Source organism: Somniosus microcephalus, unplaced genomic scaffold, assembly GCF_052327205.1.
Source record: "Somniosus microcephalus isolate GS21.2 unplaced genomic scaffold, FLI_Smic_1.0 unresolved_chr9, whole genome shotgun sequence".
NCBI classification, from domain to species: Eukaryota; Metazoa; Chordata; class Chondrichthyes; order Squaliformes; family Somniosidae; genus Somniosus; species Somniosus microcephalus.
In genome coordinates this window covers 30558700-30583071 of record NW_028225187.1, presented here as the reverse complement: position 1 = coordinate 30583071, position 24372 = coordinate 30558700, and the positions used below count along the sequence as shown (strand labels likewise).

Here is a 24372-nt window from a genome sequence, read left to right as displayed (position 1 = left end):
CTGAGGATAATATACTTACTAATTACAGACCAGTAGGAATGCAAAGCTGCCAATAAAAGGCCGGTAACAATAGGGCATTTTGCTAATCATAGGTCTGTGCCAGTATGGCAGTTTAGCGACAGTTAGTACTTGGAGGCAATGATTTCACTCTTTTACTTACACAGTACAGTCACACACGCTTATATATCTGCCTATGGTGAGACTGATAGGTTTACTCGTTTCATACAACATATAATCAGTAATTACAATGTTACACCACAAAAATAAAAAATTGCTTGGACACATTTCTGTAACTTAGTCAGCAATTAGTGGGTAAGATATTCCATTGACTTCCATGTCTGCAATGAGGTGGCTAAACTTATCTAGAGTCCAAAATGTAATGTTAAAATATAATTGGTTATTGATTCTTGCGGAGGAATATTAACGGTTACCTGGAGTGAGCAGCACAGTGGAATTAACTTCAGCAGCTCAAGCAGATACACCTGATAATCCCGGTTTTAGGCTTCAGTAATGCCTGAGTAGAATCACCTATTTGTTAAACACGGGGTTAAATTCTCGGGCTTTAAATGGTAAATGGTGCCAGCGTGAAGCACGTTCAGTGGTAACAGTTCCCACTGGTACCAGCCCTTCGCCTCCCTCCCCCCTCTACCGTTGTGCCAGGCCACACACACACAGATGGGGTGACCACTTCCCTAGGATGCAAAACAAGCCTTCAGCCTGAGGCCACAGATCAGGCCAATCTCTGTGTTAACGGTATAAGCTGCGGTTAGAATAAATCATATTTAAAACAGTTTCCATAGATCTCTCCGGCATGTATTCCAAAATTTCGCTTCCGCTAAAAATTTATTTTTAAACTGACAGAGCTAAGTTAACTTTTCAGCGTTAGGGTGGACTCGTCATCATGTCCGGTTTAAGTTCCAGTTTTTTCCAATGTGGTCAGAAGTCACAGTGATCTCATTGCGCATTCGCCTGGTGCATGGGCAGTGAGCTCCACAGCTGTAGACTGCTCCCGGGGAACTCGCTCCAGCCGCTGTCTCCTCATTCCCCGTAAGTACAGACTCGGGATCTGTGCATGCGGGCGTTTGGTACTGAAGAAGTAGAACAGTGTCAGCGGCTGAATGTGGGCGGGTACATTTGTCGGGAGCTGGAGTGGGAAGCGGAACAATGCATTTTGGAACAGGTTGCTCTGTGTTTGACAAAAGCGATGTGTTCTGGCGCTCAATCGTAATGTTCACTCAATTCTGACCTATCAGTGGCTGTATTGAAGCAAAGAGAATTATGAGCCATGGGTTTGTTTTATATGTGTCTGTTGCTCAGTTTAAAACAAGCGACAGGCTGCAAGGGTCGAATGGCCTCCTTCTGGGCTGTATGATTCTATGAATTCACTTTTCAGAAAATAAGGAACTGGAAACAGCTGCTCCAAAGTACGCCTCTTCACAGAGGGAGGGTGTCTTCTGCTCGGATCCCCCGTTTTCGAAATGAAGCACATCTGCCGCCTTCTGATCTTCTGTAAGTGAATCTCTAAATATTTCCAGTGCCTTTGAAAATCTGTGTCACTCACCCCGGACCCACAATCAGATTACCCAGGCTCATTCTGTAAGAGGGAGCGTCACGTTAAATTGATATTGACGGATTCTTAAAGTCAGACATTGCATTAAATTGCCTTGAATGTTCATTTGTATGCTTCAGTTTTAATCAGAATTGAGTGCAGCAACAGATATAAGTTTATATATAATCAGGGTAAAATAATCTTTCTGCTCTTCTAAGCGGCTCTCCATTTACTATTAGATGTTGCAGTCCACTTAGATTGCTGCTAAGCTGCCTAATATTCATTATTTTACTATGTGGAATGAACGCTTCCAATTTATATCTAGAGGACAGCAGCAATCCAACAATGAAGTAATTATCAGCTGTTCGCCCGAGTGTAAAGCTGACCTTCCGGCTCGCCACCATTCAAAGAAACACTCGATCATCATTTTCATTGATTCGGTGGGAATGTAAAGTGGGCGCTTTCTCTAACGGTCGGCCAATCCGAATCCCAGTTTTAGGCCTCAGTTTAATGTCTACCACAATATATTAAAGAAAAAGTGACCAATAAATTGGTCTGGGTTTCTGCTAGATCATTTAACTGAGGACTGGCAGCGAGTAATCATAATTGAGTAAATAAATGGATGAATTGACAGACAGTTCTTTGAAGAAGTAACAGAGAATGCTAATTAAATTAGTGTAGTTAAATGTGTATATAGACTTTCAAAAGATGCTTTCTGAAATACAACAATACTGACCTGTTAGCAAATATCGTATATTGATCGTTGTGATTAAGGGGCAGTGACAGCGTAGATATAAAATTCTCTGAGACATAAAAACAGAGAGCAGTTGTGAATTTTCGCTTTTTGTTACTGGAAGGGAATATTCAGTGGCGTCGCACAGAGGTCTATATTGGGATCACTGTTCTTTCACGTAATTATATGTCACCTGGACTTGGGTATACTGGGCACAATTACAAACTCTGCAGAAATCTCGAAGCTCAAGCAATGCCTATTCGTAATGATATGGACATCGTACTTATTCTGTGTCTCTTTTATGCTTTTGCTAGTAAACTGATGGGAGTGTGCATGGAGCATATTCTGACCAGTTCTGTTCTGCAATGACATATGGGGGGGCAGGCACTGACTAGTGGGGTACCGCAGGGATCAATGCTTGGGCCCCAGCTATTCACAATATATATCAATAATTTGGATGAGGGAACCAAATAATATTTCCAAGATTGCCGACGATGCCAAACTAGGTGGGATTGTGAGTTGTGAGGAGGATTCAAAGAGATATCAAGACGATTTAGACAAGTTGCGAGGGTGGGCAAAGACATGGCAGATGCAGTATAACGTGGATAAATGTGAAATTATCCACTTCGGTCGGAAAAACAGAGCGGCAGATTACTACGTAAATGGTGATAGATTGGGAAATGTTGAAGTACAAAGGGACCTGGGTGTCCTTGTTCCCCAATCACTGAAAGCAAACATGCAGATGCAGCAAGCAGTTAGAAGGCAAATGGTATGTTGGCATTCATTGCAAGAGGATTTGAGTAAAGGAGCAAGGTTGCCTTTCTCCAGTTATACAGGGCCTTGGTAAGACCACACCTGGAGCACTGTGTCCAGTTTTGGGCTCCTTACCTAAGAAAGGATACACTTGCCATAGAGGGAGTGCAGCGAAGGTTCACCAGACTGAATCCCGGGAAGGCAGGACTGTTGCATGAGGCGAGATTGGGTTGGCTAGGCCTGTATTCATAAAGTATAGATGAATGAGAGGGGATTTCATTGAAACGTATAAAATTCTGACAGGGCTAGACAGACTGGATGCAGGGAGGATTTTCCCCTTCGCTGGGGGGTCGAGAACGATGGGTCATAGTCTGAGGATACGGCATAGGACATTTAGGACTGTGTTGTGGAGACATTTCTTCACTCAGAGGGTAATGAACCTGTGCAATTCTCTACCAAAAAAGGCCATGGATGCCAAGTCACTGAATATATTAAGAAGGAGATAGATAGGTTTCTAGACACAAAAGACATCAAGGTGTATGGGGAGAGAGCGGGAATATCGTACTGAGATAGAGGATCTTCCATGATCATGTTGAATGGCGGAGCAGGCTGGTAGGGCTGAATGGCCTACTCCTGCTGCTATTTTTTCCATGTTTCTATGTTCCTATGCGGTGGTCCCATGTAAATCCTAAAATCGCGATTTTCATGGTAACAGTGGGCTACCGCCAGGAATAGGCAGGCGCTTCTGCCGAGCATTGGTTGGTCATTCTAAAAGTTTCAGTAGGCAGAGAGTCTCCGTTTACAGGGTGGTGAAGTCGATTTCACCAATTGAAATCGTCACCAAATCAACAGATCGATCCATGGGCATCCGATAGGTAGCGCCTATTTTGGACAGCGACTAGAAATTCTCTGTAGTGGATATTGCACAGATTAATTTCAACAATTCTAATCAGAACATAATTTTATTGTCTTTCTACAGCCAATGTCCCAGAAGTAGTCCTTAGCTATCCGAGCAAAGGGATCGTGAAAGAAGGGGAGACATTTTCCCTGCAGTGTCGATACAGAGGCGGGATTAAAGACGCTTATTGGTATAAAGATGCGACCTATATTGATTTTCAATATCAGTGCCTTGAAATATGTGCAGATAGTCGCAGTGGAGCATCCTACCAGTGTTCAGTGCCCTTCACGCTTTCCTCATCTGTGAAGAGTAAACCTCTGGATGTTGTCACCATTGGTAGGTAAACTTTGACACCTATGGTCATTGCTCAGTTTTAATCGAGGAATGTGATGCTTACAAAGGGGCCTCACAGTCAAATGTAGTACAGGATATCAAGCATATGCAATACTGGGATAAATTTGGGCCACTGGGGAGAAGTGTATTTCATCTCTCCTCCAACAGGGTGTCCTCTCGCTTTCGCCAGATTTGAAAATACAAGCTACAATTGGCGATATTAACACACCAGGAGGGGGAGGTTTATTTTGTGCGGTATTATCAAACGTATCATAGCGAATCGGCATCCAGTTTCACCTCCCTTTGTATCACATTAACTTCAATTGAAATATCGCACAAAGTCTAAATCTACCCCAAATTCTTACATGTTCTTAGATCAATCATTGGTCATTTATTTCAAGAGAGATCTTAAACCGCTTATTGTGCATGCAACAGCGGCTCTCGAAAACAGCAGATACGTGAAAGCCACCGTTAATATCTCCTGGAGTAATTTTAAGACTGTGTATCTGTTGAAAGCTTAAATTCTATTTCCAAAGTTCAAACTACAAAATCTGTGATCTGCCACCTACTTTATATTAATAGTAAAGACATCTGAGAATTACTGCGCCGCCTTCCGGCTGCGTTGTGTCGCTGATCTGATATGCAAATGACTTCACCGTTTAAACATTGCTTCATCCACTGTGGATTAGGTTGTAGGGTGACCCATCACAGGGGGTAAAATCCAACATTGGTGGAGCCACAGAATGGGCACTATTCTCTCTGTCCCTGTTAGAAATCAAACATAAAAATCATAAAACCGGCTGATGTTTCGTAATCGCTCATTTGCCGCCATTATGTATTGCGAATTTATACCGGAGTGGGGATAACTTTACCTTTCATCGCTGGGGGAAATAAGCAGGCAATGTCCTATCAATCGCCTGTTTTAGATTCAGTTGGAGACACATTTCTATTTACTTCAGTGTTAAATAAATCGAGTGGTTTGAAATTAAGGGTTGCTCCATTACTGCCCTTTGGCCTCTTGGCGGTAAAAGTGAAAAGTCGCTCAAGTGTATCCTCCCGTCCTTCCCCTGGGATTGGGATTGGTTGAAACGCATCTGCTGACCCGAGGCACGGCAAGAAGTGGAGTGTACATTTAATGGCTTATCTTGTGTCTCACCAAATACAAATTATTAGAAGGTGCAACGAATGTTTTTATCTAGTTAATAAACAATGGTAGACACATTTTTACAGGTGATTACCTAGGAGCGGCTCCTTCACCACTGCCACCACTTTACTGGATGTGCAGTGCAAAAACTCTTTAAACTCATAAACAGGGTTCCCTTCCGCACACCTGGCGAAGTTACAGCGGAGGAGCAAACGCAGGAAATTCCCATGAGTTTCCACAAATGGTAATGGGACAATGAGCTGCTAATTCGTTTGGTCTTGCTGGACGGACGAGCAATACTCCAGGACACTCGAACAACTTCAACATCTTGGAGTCGTTCCTTTGGATTTCTAACTGATATCAGAAGCACCTGAGCAGGTGAAGGAGGCCACGATTTTAATATCGTGAATCCACAACATTTACAAATGCCAGACCTTTATTTTGAGACGGCTGGGCATCTGCCTGGCTGTTGAATCGATCCTCGACATTGCACGTCGTTGATGAAACCTTGAAGGGCAATATGAGCAGTGATAGCACAACATAAGAAAGGGAAGGGTCACTTTCTGCAGCAACAAATGTTGGTTTGACTTTTCAGATCTTATAATTACTTTTAGATACTGAGGTGATACCGATTGGTCTGGATGTTGAGCTGCACTTTCAAGCCAATGTTCTTTAGGATTTAAGAAGAGTACATTGAAATATTTCAAATTGTATTTAGTGCATATGTTTCACATTTTTTGCAGCTTCTGATATGATTTTAATTCTGGATGTGAATCCAACATCCGCACTGTCAGGTGACAGTATTATCCTGAAATGTTTGATGCCTTCCTGTAAAAGTAAAGAAGATTTTCCCTTCCTGTGGTATCGATATAAAAAGTTGATAGCAGAAACGGAAGAATCTCAGTACACCATAGAAAACGCAAAAGAGTCAGATACGGCATCATATCGGTGTGACCTCAAAATACGTTACAGGAAGTGGGTCTCCCCGGATGTAACCATCACCATAACAAGTTGGTCACTGCATTTCTTTTACATTTTCTTAATATGATCTGGTAATGAGCTATTGAAGGGTGTCATGTATTCTAAGAATCCTTGGCCTATATATGACTGCAGAACCACAGCAATGTGGTTGACTCTTAATCCCCTCTGAAATGGCCTAGCAAGCAACTAAATTTTATAAAAGCACTAGAAAAAACTAAGATTAAAACCTGGAGGAACACCTGGCATTGAACTAGGCAACATATTCGGACACGGATAAGACACACAGTCAGCCCTGCAAAGCCCTCCTCCCGAACATTTGGGAACTTGTGCACAAATTGGGAGAGCTGTCCCACAGACCAGTAAAGCAATAGCCTGTCATTGTAATGATCACAGAATCATACCTTCCAGCCAATGTGGTGGCTGGGTGGTGACAGAGTGATGTAACTGTGAATATTTGTGGAATTCACAGTGATCATAGTAGATGTTGAGACACAGCAGGGAATAGCTAAAAGAGCACATTTCTATTGAAGGATTCACACTTGAATAAGTCCTGAACAGCGTGGAGTTCCAGTTTCAGCAGAATATATTAAGCGGATTAAGTTCTCCGCAAACAAAGCAGCGAGTGGAATTCCATAACAATATAGTAATGCTGCCTACCGGAGTGTTCCACAATGCAGCTGCTGGTTATCAATTAGTACAGATGCCCCTCGTGGCAGTTCTCGGTATTGCCTTGTGCTTATTTCCAATAATCTCTGCTATTTGTTTAACTCTATGATATGAATTGTTACCTGCTAATCCATATTCTGTTTTCACCAGACTCTTCTCCAACCCTAAACTGAGGACTGAGCCTGCAGTTGAAATATTTGAGGTAGACCAGTTAAAATTCATCTGTTTTAATGAAACAAAGCGGTTCAATATTAGGCTTCAAGACACATTTTACAAAAATGGCAAAGCTCTGAATTTGAATTCATACATCAACTCTAAGCACATGGGGGAAGCTTCGTTGAAGGACTCGGGGACTTACCTGTGTGAAGCAAATGCTTTCTACCACTGTGATAAAAGGAGAGTGAGGAGGTTTCCAGTGCGGTAAAAGGTAATTACAACCAGCTGTAATTACTGTTCATCTTTCATTTAAAGAATTCTTCAGGGGATTATAGTTAAATAAATATATGGGAGGGATCCACTGTGGAAAAAGATTTACTCCCAGCTTTATCACGTAATAAATCAATTTTGGATGTAATCAGTTTAAATCATAGCGCCATCTTGTTCTTTATAAAATCCATACATTTGCTGAAAACCACACTTGTAAAAGCTGCAATGTTTGAAGTCCAGTGTCCACTCCCAGTGGCTAATATTAGCTTCTTGCAAAAGCGCGGAACGGGCGATATTGAATTCCCCTCCCATTATATGTCCCTCCCGTTTTTGCGTCGCATCATCTTCATTGGACAGGAATCTCGTGCGTGTTGTAGAAGTGGTGCAAGATTCGATACCACGAGGAATCAGCAACGAGCAGAACCTGGTCAGGAACAGCAGGGTGTTTAATCAGACAATGTCTTACCACTTACTAGTCCCGGAAATCTTTGATTTTTGAAATCTTGGTGGTACTATTTAACTTTGATAGTGCAAGAGATAATTGGCAGACAATGGAATCGAAATTGGCCTGTGTTTATAAAGGGTGACCAATGGCTACCACCGATTTTGCACCCCAGACAAACTTGAATTTCCACCCCTCCAATTTCAGTAGAGGGGGATGTGGGGGTGGCAAAAGGCCGGAGGCTATTGAAGGCTGAGCCTCTGATGTACGGCCTCCCGATTGCATTCCGTTAGATCCTGCCAATTATATCTCTAACTTTACATTTTCAGAAGAGCAGGCAATCTGAAAAACAAGGTGAGAGTTACGGATCCTGTGTTGTCAGTAGATTTCCAAAGAATTGCATTGTCCATAGCTGCGCGTTTAACATGAAAGTCCTAAAATTTGCAGGTGCTGCAACAATGACCAAGGAGATTTCAGTATTTAAGACTTGGGCATAAAGCATCGCCTGGGCGGTGAGCAGAGTTCAAAATCTGAGTGGGGTGATTGGGTGCGGTGAAGGGCGATAATCTCACAGGACCCGCAGGATGTTTCCTCCATTCATTTTAACGGAAGGGTTAACTTGTCCCCAAATCTAGCCAGAAGAGGATGTTCAGATCTCAGGTGATACCTTTGTCAGTGTTCTAAAGTGCATCTTCCTGTAAGCAGAGTGCAATCAAGGAATATTTAACTCTTTCTTTGAGCCGCTGTCAGCATTTCATTGCTCTGATCATTAACGTGTGTTATCGAAACAAATACATTCATACGTCTTTGAGAGATGCTTTAGCTGGTAAATCTATTTTATTCTATTTTATGGAGCTCTTCTCCAAACCTACATTGAGTGCTGTGTCTGAAGCTCAATTATTTGAGGGCCAACAGTTAAATCTCGCAGGTTTGGCTGAAATATTTCGCTCCAGTTCGTCTTTGAGATATGTATTTTTCAAAGATGGACAAGCTCTCAATTCAGCGGCAGACCACTACTATTACATCAAGGAGACATCACTGCTGGACGATTCGGGGATTTACCAGTGTGAAGCAAGTACTTTGAACAGTGAGGTGAAGAAACTGAATAATCAGGTTTCTGTTTCAGTCAGACGTGAGTAGAATTTACTGATGAATTTATCATCCTTCATCCACAAAATTCCCACCAGGTTGTAACACGAGGATTGATCAGTCGAGTAAGGGCCTTACCTATATGTTTAGCATGCACTGAATACATAAATAACTGAATAATTGTCGCATAGACAACAGGAGAAAAGAAATAATAGCATGTTTGTACAACACATTCGTGAGGCCACAGATACTGTGTCCAATGCCGTGCTTTCCATTTTAAAGGGAACAGTAAAATCACAGAAAACGGGCAGCGCTGATTCACCAGAATGAAAAAATGTATTCACCAGGATAGACTTCAGCTACTGGCACGAACACTACCGGAGTAGCAATGGCTAAGAGTTATTTCATTACTGTTTATTACATGATAAGACCGAGATAGTGTGATAAGGGAAAGATATTTTCTCTGATTGTGAAGACAGGAAGGAGGAATCATTGAAATATAATTATCAATATAAGCGCGAGGATAGCTTAGAAGAATGTTCTTTATTCGAGGATTGCTGGAACAAAGAATGAATGGCCAGGTGGAGCAGTGGAGTTAGATACAATTGCATTTAGGTAGGGTAGTGTTTATGGTAGTGGAATAGTGCAGAGTTCCTGCCATTCACTAGCAGAGTCAATAGGAATAAGGACCAGGCCAGAGATAGTAGCGTGGCAACAAGTGGATTGCAGTAGGAATCACTGTAGTTCCAAGATCAGGCTTTGCACTATTAATTCCACCTACTGCTAAAGTAGGAGAGGGAGACGGACGCCCAATATTATCGTGGTAACCTAAATGACGAGCCTATTTATTATGATGGGAGCCCTGTTTCACTTTGAAAGTAACACTACAAATACTACAAAAGCAATTTAATTAACAAATGGTTATATTTGCAGGAATCCCAGTGTCCAAACTGGTACTGGCAATCAGCCCTGGTAAAGAGTTAATAGAAGGAGACACAAAGCGTCGTTAACCTGCACAGTCTTCAACGGTGCTACCCCGATTACCTACGTTTTCTACAAAGACCTGAATAAAGAACTCCTCCGAGAGGAGTACGACCTAACCACAATTACTTACCAAATCGGTGAAGTCAACCAAAGCACCCAAGGGGATTATAGTTGTCGGGTTTCAAATGAAGTGACAGAACTTCCTCTACACATCGATTTTGTTACGGTTTCAGTGATAGGTGAGTTATTATAAATACCTGTGTGGCAGAACGAAATAAGTGACTCAATGTTAGTTCAGCTCAGGGATCACTGCTGGTGCCGTCAGCTTGGATGATGTAACATCTTCTTTGTCATTCCTCTGTGTGAAGTGAGGCACTGCGCCATTTACATTAAACAGGTGACTGCCAAATAAGAACAAGAATGTCATCTGATTGCATCAAGTATTGGTCTCCAAACTGCCACATTTATTTGTAGATTTAATACGGCCGATCAGTCTGTTTAATTGACAAATTGAGAGAAGTTATATGGAGAGGTTAATGACGGCTCAAAGATTAATACCATAGGCAGTAATTTTGGGGCAATAAATTTTAGACCATCAGCTCTCGACCATTGCTGCTAATGTTTTGTGTTTGTTTATGGGATGTGGGCGTCGCAGGCAACACTTGCTTTTATTGCCCATCCCTAATTGCCCTTGAGAAGGTAGTGGTGAGCCACCTTCTTGAACCACTGCACTCCATGTGGTGAAGTTGCTCCCACAGTGCTGTGAGGGAGGGAGTTCCAGGATTTTGACCCGGCGACGATGAAGGATTGGCGATATACTTCTAAATCATGGTGTTGTGTGACTTGGAGGGGAACTTGGAGGGGATAGTGTTTCCATGCTCCTGCGGCCCTTGTCCTTACAGATGGAAGAGGTTGCGGGTTTGGGAGGTGCTGCCGAAGAAGGCTTCGCGATTTGCTGCAGTGCATCTTGTAGATGGTGCACACTGCAGCCACCGTACTCCAGTGGTTGGGGAAATGAGTGTTTAAGAGGTGGATGAGGTGCCACTCAAGGGGGCTGCATTGTCCTGGATGGTGCTAAGCTTGTTGAGTGTTGTTGGAGCTGCACTCATCCAGAAAAGTGGAGAGTATTCCATCACACTCCTGACTTGTGCCTTGTAGATGGTGGAAAGGCTTTGTGGAGTCAGGAGGTGAGACACACGCCATAGATAAACTAGACTCTGACCTGTTCGTGTTGCAAATATATTTCAAGCTCAATCGGAGAATATAGGTTTTATCCCTATATTATTGGAAGATTGGCAGCAGTGGAGCCCTCAGGCTTCAGGCCCGAAATAGGCTTTGCTCTGAAGTGGGCCAGTTTATCTTTAGGCGAAGTTGAAACATGGGTCATATCGAAGTGTTCGCCCATTATAATCCACATCATATATTTCCTTCCATTGCCTGATGGACACCCCCCGAGTTCCTCCACATGAAACTCAGCGCAAGTATTCCTGTTGGCTTATTTTCACCACCACATTGAGGCCGGTGACAAAGGAACTCTGCACATGAGTGTTTCAGTGCAGTAACGAACCTACCAGAAACAAAAACATCTTGTTTGGTAGCGCGATTATCATCATCGTCCACTTGCTGTATTCCCCGTTTTATATACAGTCCTGTTGAAAAATTTCAATTTTGAATGAAAACCTACTATTTGTACTTTTGTGCAGAAAATTTAGTTAGGAATAATATTCGATATCACTGATGGTACAGCACAAGAACAATGCTGAACTAAATATTTTCGCAAATGTGTTTGCAGCTGATCAGCAAATCTTGCATCAGTCTGATTTATTTATCTGATTTAATCTAAGTTAGTACTCAAAATAGGTTTCAATTTTGAACTGTAACTTGCAGAATTAGTTCTCTACATCTTTAAACTTACTTGCTTTCCTTTAGTTCCTGTAGCTGGTGCTTCTCTCACTTCCAATACCAACAAAACTGAGATTTCAACAGGGGACCGTCTCGTTCTCCAGTGCCTGGTGAAGAGAGGCACTACACCACTTTTCCGCTGGTACCTGAACAACCAACAGTTAGGAAACAACAGCGGATCTTATCACTTAAGTAGGGACGGGAGTGAACTTATTATTAATTCATTCCAGAAAGGCCATGGAGGTCGATATCACTGTGTAGCGACCAACGGAGGGAGCTATGAAGGGATATTTCATACAACCAGCAATTATATCGCTTTCACGGCACCAGGTAACTGATTCATTATGCTTGAACTGATTATATCAGTAGCTTTTCTTTCGGCAAAGCAAAGAGTATATTGAATTTGCATGATTTATACTTCATAAACGAGGCATCACACCGCAGGTGAACATTTTTTAGTTGAGCTTACGATTAAGAAGTTGAACATAATAAGGGAAAATAGTTCTGAAATAAACACGCAGCATTTCCCAAGTGCGCTTTAGAACTAGAAATGGACGGTGAAATTACAGGAGCCTGTTGCATCTATGCTTTATTGCGTTCAATCAAGCATGTAGATAGGTCGAATTAAATCAGAGTCAGGCAGGCAGGCTTATAACTGCGATGTTCACTTCATTGCCTAAAATGGCCGACTGCCGTTTTCCCGGGTAATTCCCATAATGCAATGCACATTACAATACCATAATAACTGGTGTTAAGCTCGCACATTACATTACCGCATTGATTGGTGTCAAACTCGCAATCAGTACACAACATCCCCCTTTTCCTTGGAAACAAACTTGCAGTTTTCAAACAGTTGCTTACAATAACACTGCATAACTTATTTGGTTTATAAACTTTTTACAAACTTGTGTCTTACCACACAACTAAATAATTCCCAGGTTTAAACATTTAACATCACCCATGCAGTTCTCGCACAGTTTATGTTGTGACATAATCAGACAGTCTTTGGGGTTTTCTTTTAACCCTTTGAGGTCTGGCTGTATCGGGTATGTCTGACATGTTGGTGTCAGTGGGTATTGCCTGTGTCACAGTGGTATGTGTGTCAGGGTCTACTATACTGTCCTCTGTCCCTTGTGTTTCTTCCTGCTCATGGAGTGTCTCTTTTGGTCCATTGGTTCTGTGTTTCCTCACAAACTTAGTGTTTCTCGAGTAGCGTGCGCCGTATGGAGATTCTACTACTACTTGACTCCCTGTTTTACTCAAAACGTTGTGGGGTGTGGCATTAAAAGGAATGGTGAACCTATCCACTTTGTCCTGCCATACCAGCACCGTGTCGCCAACTTCCTCCTCTGAGTATTGTGTTCTCCGCTGGTCATCTGCATACAGTTTGGACTTGCCTTATTGTTGTGCATCCCAGTCACATACTTCTATGTCTGCGCGTGACTCTGTGATGTCTGGCAGCTTTCCTCTCATTTTCTGTTTAAAGAGCAGCTCTGCTGGCCTCTTTCCTGTCGTCGCATGGTCAATGCTCCTGTACACAGTCACATATTTTCTAAGTTCACATTTCCAATCTAGTCCTTCTGACTGAGCAATTCTGATTCTCTTCATCAGCGATGCATTCTGGCGCTCGACTTCTCCGTTAGCCTGAGCCCATTTTGCTGTCGTTTTCAGGTGTTTGATCCCGTTGTTTTCACAGTATTCTTTGAATAATTCAGATCGGAATTGGGGACCATTATCAGATTTGCAGGTGATTGGAAAACCATGACGGCTGAAGATTGACTCTAAACTATCAATAACCTGCTCTGTTGTTGTGGAGGTCATTATGTCATATTCATAGTAGCGAGTATACTAATCAACTACCACAACAATGGAGTGGTTGGATGGCAAGTGTCCCAATAAGTCTATAGCTACATCCTGCCAGGGGCCCTCTGGTAATTGTCTTGGTCTCAACGGTTCATGTGGGACGGGTCTGGCTACTATCTGACAGCCGAGGCATGCTTAAAGTGCTTTTCAGCTGCCTTGTCCATGCCAGGCCACCAAACCTTGATTCTGAGATGTTGCCTTGTTCCAACTATTCCCAAACCTCCTTCATGTGCTAACACCAGGGCTCGTGCATGTAACACTGTTGGTAGCAAGATGCATGTTCCCCAAAGAACTAGGTACCCCACTACGCACAGCTCATTTGCAATTGCTGCATAAGCTTTACAGTTCTTAAAATATCCGTTTGTGATTGCCTTCCGTACCTCAATCAGCTCTGGGTTGGTAGCAGAGGCTTCCTCCACCTCTCTAGTAGTGAGTGCTTTTGGCGTTGCACACACAGCTACAAATCTCACATATTCATCTGAGCCATGAGAATCTCTCTCCTGTTTTGCTGTCTCCCCGAGCAATCATGACATTGGGTCAGCAATGTTTTGCATGACTGGAATGTGTATCACCTTAAAATCGTACGGCTGTACTCTAAGTACACATCTCTCTATACGGGCACAGGGTTTAGAGTGTGGGCCGTATATCACTTGTAATGGCTTATGATCAGTTATCAAGTTAAATTTTTGGCCATACACATATGGATGCAGCCTCTTACAAGCCCATACATGTGCTAAGGCCTCTCTCTCTGTTTGAGAGTATTTCCTCTCACAGTCTGTTAAACTACGACTTACATAGCATATTGGCACCTCCTGTCCCTTGGTCCTGAATTAGTACTGCACCTAAACCTACAGGACTGGCATCTGCTATCACCTTGGTTGGTGCGCTGTTATCAAAATATGCTAAACTGCTGGCTCTCGCCAACTCTTCATTGAGTGCACTGAATGACTGTCTCTGTTGTGATCCAAATTTAAATGGTGTGTCTTTTCTCGTCAGGCGTCGCAGTGGCTCTGATAGCATTGCAAACTGCGGGATAAATCTGCTACTGTACCCAACGAGTCCCAAGAAAATCCTCATCTCTGTAGCATTCTCTGGTTCATGAGCTTCTGCCGCCACTTGCACTCTCTCTGCTGTTGGTCTGATGCCCTTTTCAGACAACAGGATTCCCATGAAAATCAATCGGTCCATGTTGAATTGGCACTTCTCTGAGTTTAGTGTCAATCCACTTTCCATTAGTCTGGTCATGACAGCGTGCAGGCGTCTGTCGTGCGTTTCCTGGACGTGTGCATGCACGATAATATCATCTGAGATGTTTTCAACACCCTCTATTCCAGCTAAGGCATTAGCTATCTCGTACTGATATGGATCAATAGCTGAAGATACTCCGAATATCAGCCTCTTGTACCTTTATACTCCGTTATTTACTGCAAACGTTATGATTTCTCGTGGCTCAGGTGTTAGTTCTAGTTGGTGATAACCCCATTTCAGGTCGAGCTTACTAAACACCGTCGAGCCGTTCATACCTTGGAGTATCTCATCAACAGTTGGGATTGGATATCATTCCCTCACTATTGCCTGGTGATGCGCTATCAATAACTCAAAAGACTGAGATTAAGCGAGTAATTAACAGGCTTTTATTAACAAGAGAATGGAGGTGTGCCTCGAGTGGTCGACCGGTCCAGAATACAAAGGGGCTGTGGAGCAGTCACCTTTATACCTGGATTCGTGGGAGGAGTCAGCCGAGGCATGTACAGGCATGTACACAGTGGAATACAAACAGTGGTTTACCACATTCACCCCTTGTTTAAAATTGAGTCCGGCGGGGTGAAGTGTATTAAAAGTTAGTTTATTGGAGTCTTTCCAGAGGTCTTGTCTGCCGCTGTGATCGACGTGGCGGTGGCAGGGGTAGTGAAGCTTCCGGCGTCGAGTCCCGCGTAGGCTGGGGCACTGGTGTGTAGTCCTCGTAGATGTCGAGCGGGTCGCGGGGCCCAGGCCTGCCGTCTGCTGGGGCTGGATATCAGATCGTGGGGGGGGTGGTAGTGGGTAGTGGGTTACTGCGGCCCCCGAGGGTGCGAGGTCTCTTATGGAGACTGTGTCCTCCCGCCCGTCCGGGTACGCAATGTCTGCATACTGGGGGTTGGCGTGGAGGAGGTCGACCCTCTCGACCAGGGGGTCCATTTTACGGGTCCTCACGTGTCTTCTCAGTAGGACCGACCCTGGGGACGTCAGCCATGGCGGTAGCGATGTCCCCGATGTGGACTTCCTTGGGAAGACAAACATTTTCTCATGAGGGGTGGCGTTAGTGGCAGTGCAGAGCAGTGACCGAATAGAGTGGAGCGCATCGGGGAACACATCCTGCCAGCGGGAGGTCGGAAGGCCCCTAGACTTTAAGGCTAGCAGGGCGGCCTTCCAAACTGTTGCATTCTCTCTTTCCACCTGTCCGTTCCCCCAGGGGTTGTAACTGGTGGTCCTGCTTGTGGCAATACCCCTAGCTAGCAGGTACTGACGGAGTTCATCGCTCATAAACGATGAGCCCCGGTCGCTATGGATATAGCTGGGGAAACCGAACAGGGCGAAGAGGTCATACAGACATTTAATGACCGTGGCACTAGTCATGTCCGGGCAGGGGATGGCGAATGGGAAACGGGAGTACTCATCAATAATATTGAGGAAGTACACATTGCGGTCGGAGGAGGGGAGAGGCCCTTTAAAATCAAAGCTCAGGCGCTCGAAGGTGCGAGTGGCTTTTATCAGGTGAGCCCTGTCTGGTCTATAAAAGTGCAGTTTGCACTCAGCGCAGACTTGGCAGTTCCTGGTCATAGTCCTGACCTCCTCAATGGAGTAAGGCAGGTTGCGGGCCTTGATGAAGCAGAAGAACCTGGTGACCCCCGGGTGGCAGAGGTCATTGTGGAGGGCCAGCAGTCAATCCATCTGCGCGCTGGTGCAGGTGCCACGCGATAGAGCATCAGGGGGTTCATTGAGCTTCACGGGCCGGTACAAGATCTCGTAATTGTAGGTGGAAAGTTCGATTCTCCACCTCAAGATCTTGTCGTTTTTGATTTTGCCCCTCTGCTTGTTGTTAAACATGAAAGCAACTGAACGCTGGTCAGTGAGCAGGGTAAATTGTTTTCCGGCCAGGTAGTGCCTCCAATGACGCACAGCCTCCACAATAGCCTGGGCCTCCTTCTCAACAGCAGAGTGTCTGGTCTCCGGGCCCTGGAGGGTCCATGAAAAGAAGGCCACGGGTCTCCCCGCCTGATTGAGGGTAGCGGCCAGGGCAAAGGCGGACGCATTGCTTTCCACCTGGAAGGGGATGGATTCGTCCACTGCGTGCATGGTGGCTTTGGCAATGTCTTCCTTGATACGGTGGAAGGCTAAGCGGGCCTCTGCCATCACGGGAAAAGAGATGGACTTGATCAGCAGACGGGCCTTGTCCGCATAGTAGGGGACCCACTGGGCGTAATAAGAGAAAAACCCTAGGCACCTCTTCAGGGCCTTGAGGCAGTGGGGCAGTGGGAGTTACATAAGGGGACACATCCGGTCGGGGTCGGGGCCGATGACTCCGTGTTCCACAACACAGCCAAGGATGGTGAGGCGGGTTGTGCGGAATATGCACTTCTCCTTGTTATACGTCATGTTGAGGAGTTTGGCGGTGCAGAGGAATTTTTTGAGGTTTGCGTCATGGTCCTGCAAGTCATGGCCGCAGATGGTCACATTGTCCAGATATGGGAAAGTGGCCTACAATGCATTTCGATCGACCATCCGGTCCATCTCCCTTTGGAAGCCAGAGACCCCGTTGGTGACGCCAAAGGGAACCCTAAGGAAGTGATAGAGGCGGCCGTTTGCCTCAAAGGCAGTATACTGGTGGTCCTCAGGGCGGATAGGGAGCTGGTGGTACGCTGATTTCAGGTCAATGGTCGAGAAGATGCGGTACTGCACGATCTGGTTGACCATATCAGCTATGCGGGGGAGTGGGTAAGCGTCCAGCAGGGTGTAGCGATTTATTGTCTGGCGGTAGCCGATGACCAGGCGCTGCTTCTCGCCGGTCTTAATGACCACAACCTGGGCTCGCCAGGGGCTGGTGCTGCCCTCAATAATCCCTTCCTTCAGGAGCCGCTCCACTTCGGTTTTAATGAAAACCCTGTCCCCGGCACTGTATCGCCTGCTCTTTGTGGCGATGGGCTTACAGTCGGGGGTGAGGTTAGCAAACAGTGGGGGGGGGGTGACTCTGAGTGTGGAGAGGTTGCACCTGGTGTACGGCAGGCAATTTGGAAGCTGCTGGCTGCGGACTGTGAGTGGGGGGAGGGGTCCACCGTACGCCATCGTAACACTTTTAAGGTGGCACTGAAAATCTAACCCCAGTAGAACGGCAGCGCAGAGGTCGGGCAGGACCAGAAGTTTAAAATTATCGTACACAGTCCCGTCTACTACGAGTGATACCACGCAGTAGCCACCAATGTCCGCCGACTGGGACTCGGAGGCCATAGAAATCCGTTGGTGCACAGGCAGGACTGGGAGAGAGCAACGCCGCACCGTGTCGGGGTGGATGAAGCTCTCCGTGCTCCTAGAGTCAAAAAGGCAGATTGTTTCATGACCATTTACCTTAATGTCCATTGTGGAACTGGCCAGCTGGTGCTGTCTCACTTGGTCCAGTGTAACGGAGGCCAGCGTAGAGGTCAGTGTGTCGCTGCGGGTATCAGATGAGGTGGTGTTGGGGGCCTGCTGCGTCCCGGCTGTCGTCCAAGATGGCGGCATCCATGATCCCCATGTGGCTGGAGGGGTACAAAATGGCTGCTGTTCTGGTGGTTCGCACATGGCTGGGGAGGCCCAAGATGGCGGCCCGCATGGCCCACATGCAGTGCTGCTGGGGTTCGGGGTGGCTTTGGCCCTGCAGACGCTGGCGTAGTGTCCCTTCTTCCCGCAGCCCGAGCAGGTCGCATTTTTCGCCAGGCAACGCGCTCTGGGGTGTTTGGCCTGGCCACAGAAGTAGCATTTCTGGCCTTGGGGCACTGCTGTCTGGCCTTGGGACACTGCTGCGGTCGTTGGACTGTTGCTGGGATGTGGCTGGGGTGGCACGGCGCTATGAGACGGTCCTACCGTGTCCCAGGCTGTCGTTCCCCGCGGCATCCACGGTGCAGAGGAGTTGGCATCCATGCCCCGGTAGGCTGCGTCCAATGATAGGGCGAGTTCAGCGGCCTTGTTGAGGTCGAGGTCACTCTGCTCCAACAGTCGCTGTCGGGTGTAACTGGACCTGTGGCCCGCTACAAAAGCATCCCGGATAAGTTCCTCTGTGTACACGGCGGCCTTTACATCCTTACAACCACAGGCCCGGCCAAGCACAGACAGTGCCTGAAGGTATTCCTCTGTCGATTCCCCAGGTTGTTGTTTACGACTCCCCAGAAGGTGCCTGGCGTACACTTCGTTCACTGGGCACGTGTACTGGTCCTTGAGGAGCTTGATAGCATCTGCGTACGAGGTCACGTCTTGGATGACCGAGTACACTCGGTGGTTCACTTTGGAGGTCAGGACATCCAGTTTGTCCTCGTCCGATTTGATTGCAGCGGAGGCGGTCAGGAATTTTTCAAAACACCTAAGCCAGTGAGTAAACTTTTTGGATGAGTCCGCCTCCCAATGATCTAAGTCCAGGCATGCTGGTGTGAGGATCTTCTCCATTATAAAAATCTTGTTAATAAAATTGATGCGCTATCACTAACTCAAAAGACTGAGATTAAGCGAATAATTAACAGGCTTTTATTAACAAGAGAATGAAGGTGTGCCTCGAGTGGTCGACCGGTCCAGAATACAAAGGGTCTGTGGAGCAGTCACCTTTATACCTGGATTCGTGCGAGGAGTCAGCCAAGGCATGTACAGGCATATACACAGTGGAATACAAACAGTGGTTTACCACACCTGGTTTGCTCGTCTCAGGCATCCTTACATCCTTATTCGCTTTTGGTACAATAACTGCAGGATTTACCCATGGGGTGGGACCAGTTAGAAGTTTGATAATGTTCATGTCCCTCAATTGTCTTATTTTGGCCTCTACTGCCCCCCTTAAGTTGAATGGTATACGCCTGAGTGGCTGGGCCACAGGCTTCACTTGTGTGTTGATATACAAACTGATCTGTTTTGTGTTCAGCCTTTCTGCTCCTTGGAACACCTTTGGATACCGCTGTTCTAGTAGCTGTCTTACATCTACCACAGCTGGGACTTCTGCGCCTATTTTTAAAACTCCCAGTTTCATGGCTGTCTCCCTTCCTAGCAACGGCACTCCATGGCCTTTAACCAAAACGCCTGCTCAGTACTCTTACCTATTGTAATCCCACATGTGAATACACCTTTAACTGACAGTGGTCGGCTAGAATCATAAGAGAATAACGTTCTCTCTGTCTTCGGGACATGTGACTGACACTTAATGTGTTCTGACTTTAATCCTTCCCATATATTCTCATCTATCACGTTATTAGTTACACCCGAATCAATTAACATTCTCAGGTTCACTCCCCCCACACAAAAGCTGTCTCTGTCACGTTATTTCCAGTAACAGCAAATGCAAAGTCATTTTGTTCCTCTACATTGTTCACACTGTGTTTCTTTGTACCCTTTGTGCGGCATACTTTGAAGAAATGATCCTTTCCCTTGCACTTAGCTCACGTTTATCTGCATGCTGGGCATTTCGGATGTCTGCCCTTGTGGTCTGTGTGTCCCCATCTGTAACATTTCCTTTCATTCCTATCGCCATTTCCCTTTGGTTTCTCTGTCGAGCTTTTCGCATAATACCCTCTTTTCTGTGTAACAGGACGAACAGTATCTGTCTCCGCCTTCTCTGTACATGACATGGCTGACATCTGCTCCTCAATGTTTTCCCATTGTGAGGCCAATTGTAACGTGCGGGCGAGCATTAGACCTTGCCCTTCCTCTAGCAATTTCCTCCTCACATAGGCTGACATCCACCTACTCAGGATAGCATCTCTTATTTGATTATCCACATCCCCCCAAAAGCACAGTCTTTCGCAGCCTGCCGCAAGCGAGTAGCAAATTGTTGCAGTTTCACCTGTCTTCTGGGACAACATATGAAAAGTCTGTCTGGCAAATGCTGCGTTGACATGGGGCACGAAGTAATTGTTCAAAGCACTAACCGCCGCCATGTAGTTTGCTGGCCCTCCTGTGTCTGGTATAGTCAAAAAGATATCCTGGACATCTGGTCCTGCTAGGAGCAGAAGTAGAGCTCTTCTCCTCTGCTTTGTGGCAGCTGTAGAGGTATAGTCGATAATGAGTCCTTTGCCATTGGCATAAAGCTCAAAAGACGTTAACCACCTCGTCCATCTTGGACCCAACGTGGCTGGCTCGGCAAAGTAAGCAGAATTTTGAATGCCAGTCTTCTCCATCCTAGCTAACTAAAACTTGGGCAACTACCTATCTAAAATGATTCAGTTCATTATCCACATCACCAATGTTGTATCTATGCTTTAATGCGTTCAATCAAGCATGTAGATACGTCGAATTAAATCAGAGTCAGGCATACAGGCTTATAACTGCGATGTACACTTTATTGCCTAAAATGGCCGACTGCCGTTTTCCCGGTTAATTCCCATAATGCAATGCACATTACATTACCGTATTAACTGGTCTTAAACTCGCACGTTGCCTTACCGTATTGACTGGTGTCAAACTCGCAATCAATACACGACAGAGCCTTGGAGAGAAAGTGAGCAATTGAGAGATTGGAAGGGGTGAGAAATACCCTGGCTGACAATAACATTCCTGTGAAGGCTTTTGCAGCAGGTTGTCGTAGAGATGGAAATGGGATGAGGAGAATGAAGCGGTTTAGGAGAGTTCAGCCAAAGCACTTTCACTAATGGTGTGACGAAGGAAGCGGGTAATAGCAATCAGACAGAAACAATTGACTGAAGGGTGTAATGACAGAGAAAAATGTGGACGAGATTTGTCAGAACTATGGTGAATATGAGGAGCAGGGGTTAAATTTGATGCGTTGAAGAACAGGGAGCTCGATAGGCCAAATGGCGAGCAGCTGTCCGTGTGGGACTGGAACGTTTGTATTAGTTGGATGTTGTGGACGGTGGAGCTTGGAGCCTAGAAAGGAAATAATTGTATTCAATGAGGCTAGAGCTGACAAATCCATGGATCAGTGTTTCAGGAGGTTCTGACTGGGCGAGGGAGCAAATCATTTCTATGCAGTTGTTAATATGACAGTACCTCCTCTGCAGAGCGAATTCATCGCGGGTGCAGTGGTTGGTGAGTCATTATAAGTACCTCTGTAGCAGAACGCAACATGTTACGCAAAGGCCGAGCAGCCCGGGAATTACTGCTTGTGCCGTAAGCTTGAATAGTGTAACATCTTCTATGACATCCATCTGTCTGAAGGGAGGCCCTGTGCCATTTACATTAATCAGGTGCATGATAAAAAAGTACAAGTAATGTCATAACGCATCAAGTATTGATTCTAAAAACCAATACAGTTATGTGTAGATTTACCTAAAAACACCTCTTTGTATCAATGTCAAATAGAGGGGATATATGCAGATAGGTTAATGCTTCAAATCTTAATAGCACAAGCAGCCATTTCTGTGCTGTAGATTTTAGACTATAATTTCTCGACAGTCGTTGCTAATGTACTTCATCTCAAATAGAATAGATCGTTTCGAGCCCCATAACCTTGCTTGATTGGCATCAGTGGAGCTCCCAGTCTGCATCGCCCTGAGAGCTAATTTTAACTTTGGGAGAAGGTGTAACATGGGTCATATCGAATTCATAGAATCATAGAGACTTACAGCACAGAAGGAGGCCATTCGGCCCGTCGTTACAGTGCTGGCTCTTACAAAGAGCAGTCGTGCTTATTCCTACATTGCCGCCTTTTGTCCGCAACCCTGTAAGTTCCTCATCCGCAAGAATCTGCCAAACTCCCTTTTTAAATTATTTATTGAATCAGCTTCCACCATGTTTTCAGGTGGAGCATTCCAGATTCCGACAAATCTAAGTGGAAAAAAAAATCTCCTCATCTCCCCACTAAATCTTTTGCTAAATATTTTGAGTCTATGACATCTGGTTATTGACCCACTCGCCATAGGGAGTAGTTTTGTTCTATCTACTCTATCAAAACCTCTCATCAACTTGCAGTGGCCTCCCATTGTAAACCCCAGCGGTCAGTTCCTTCCTGGTGTATGACTAGCGGCTAATTCGACATGGAGCATTTCACACCATCCTGCAAAGTTCAAGTTACACCTTTGAGCATATAACATGCGCCCAATGCCCTTTTGAGCTTCTGTCCCTGGCAGATTTAAACCGTCGTGTCCAGAAACGTTAGTTAGAACTGATATTCAGAAGGTGAGAACTAACTTTTTCAAGGGCAATTGGGGATTGGCAACAAATCCTGGTCTTGCCAGCGACGCCCACATCCTGTGAATGAATAGAAGATTTACGACACAAGGACAATTCTGAATTAAGAGCTTTCACGAATCACTTTACAGCTTACCTGAGCTTTAATTTTGAACTTGAACTTGCTGTATTATTTCCTGTGAGGGGAATTCGGGAAGCAGTTTGGGAGATTAGGTCCAAAGTGGCTAAAATGTATTTCACTGAAGAAGGAGCGATTGGAACTGGTGATCCTAACAGGCCACAATGAAAGAGCTGAAGGATGCAACGATATAGTTAAATTTAGAGGAGATATTTCAGAAAGAAGGTGAATACGAGGACATGGAATTCAAATTTGATACAATGGCGGCTAAGGATCCAGATGGTAAAAACATGGGCGAGTAGAATTTAGTGCCGAACAGGGACATTTGGATCAGCTGGAGATTGTAGATGGTGTGTTTTGTTGTCCGGACAGGAAGGCGTTGTAATAATCGAATCTCGAGATGAGAAATCCATGGACAAGTGTTTTATGATGGAGGGGCTGCAGTGGAGCTGGAGGGAGTCAATTCACTGCCGATCTAAAATGTAGTGTTAATGATTCACTTGGCGATAGATTGGATCTGTTTTACTTGAAACGGTGTTATGTTATTCATGAGATATGTTTATTGATTCCAGTGCTGAATCACAGAACCACGATCAGAGCCTCCGTTCTTACACTTTTTCTTATCGGTGCCCTGATTGCACTGGTTTGGGTCAATCTTCCCACCAAGAAACAAGGCGAGTCATGTTTTACAAGCAGGTGATTGGCTCTATAGTCACGTGCAGTTTTGGTTTCCATATTTATGAAAAGATATAATTGCTCTTGAGGCGGTTCAGAGAAGGTTCACTCGGTTGATTGCGGAGATGAGGGGGTTGACATATGAGGAAAGGTTGAGTAGGTTGGGCCTCTACTCATTGGAGTTCAGAAGAATGAGAGATGATCTTATCGAATCATATAAGATTGTGAGGGTGCTTGATCGGGTGGATGCGGTGAGGATGTTTCCAATGATGGGTGAGACAAGAACTAGGGGGCATAATCTTAGAAAAAGGGGCTGTCCTTTCAAAACTAAGATGAGGAGACACTTCTTCACTCAGAGGGTAGTAAATCTATGGAATTTGCTACCCCAGAGAGCTGTGGTAGCTGCAACATTAAATAAATTTAAATCGGAGATAGACAGTTTCTTAGCAGATAAGGGAA

The 24372-nt window shown here is 45.2% G+C and overlaps 2 protein-coding genes across 2 annotated transcripts in view; one reads left to right on the top strand and one right to left on the bottom strand.

Moving 5' to 3' along the window:
- The window catches only part of LOC147084992 (Fc receptor-like protein 3), a 405119-nt gene that overhangs the window by 135903 nt on the left and 244844 nt on the right, over positions 1-24372 (bottom strand). The window lies entirely within an intron of this gene.
- Positions 1-24372, top strand: part of LOC147084998 (Fc receptor-like protein 2) — a 27896-nt gene extending 3524 nt beyond the window's left edge. The window contains 8 exon segments of the mRNA XM_085979313.1: positions 4015-4269; positions 6154-6385; positions 7208-7457; positions 8781-9057; positions 9948-10012; positions 10015-10237; positions 11928-12230; positions 23811-24372. Of these exon segments, the coding sequence (XP_085835439.1) occupies positions 4015-4269; positions 6154-6385; positions 7208-7457; positions 8781-9057; positions 9948-10012; positions 10015-10237; positions 11928-12230; positions 23811-23938 (1733 nt within the window). The 3' untranslated portion in view covers positions 23939-24372.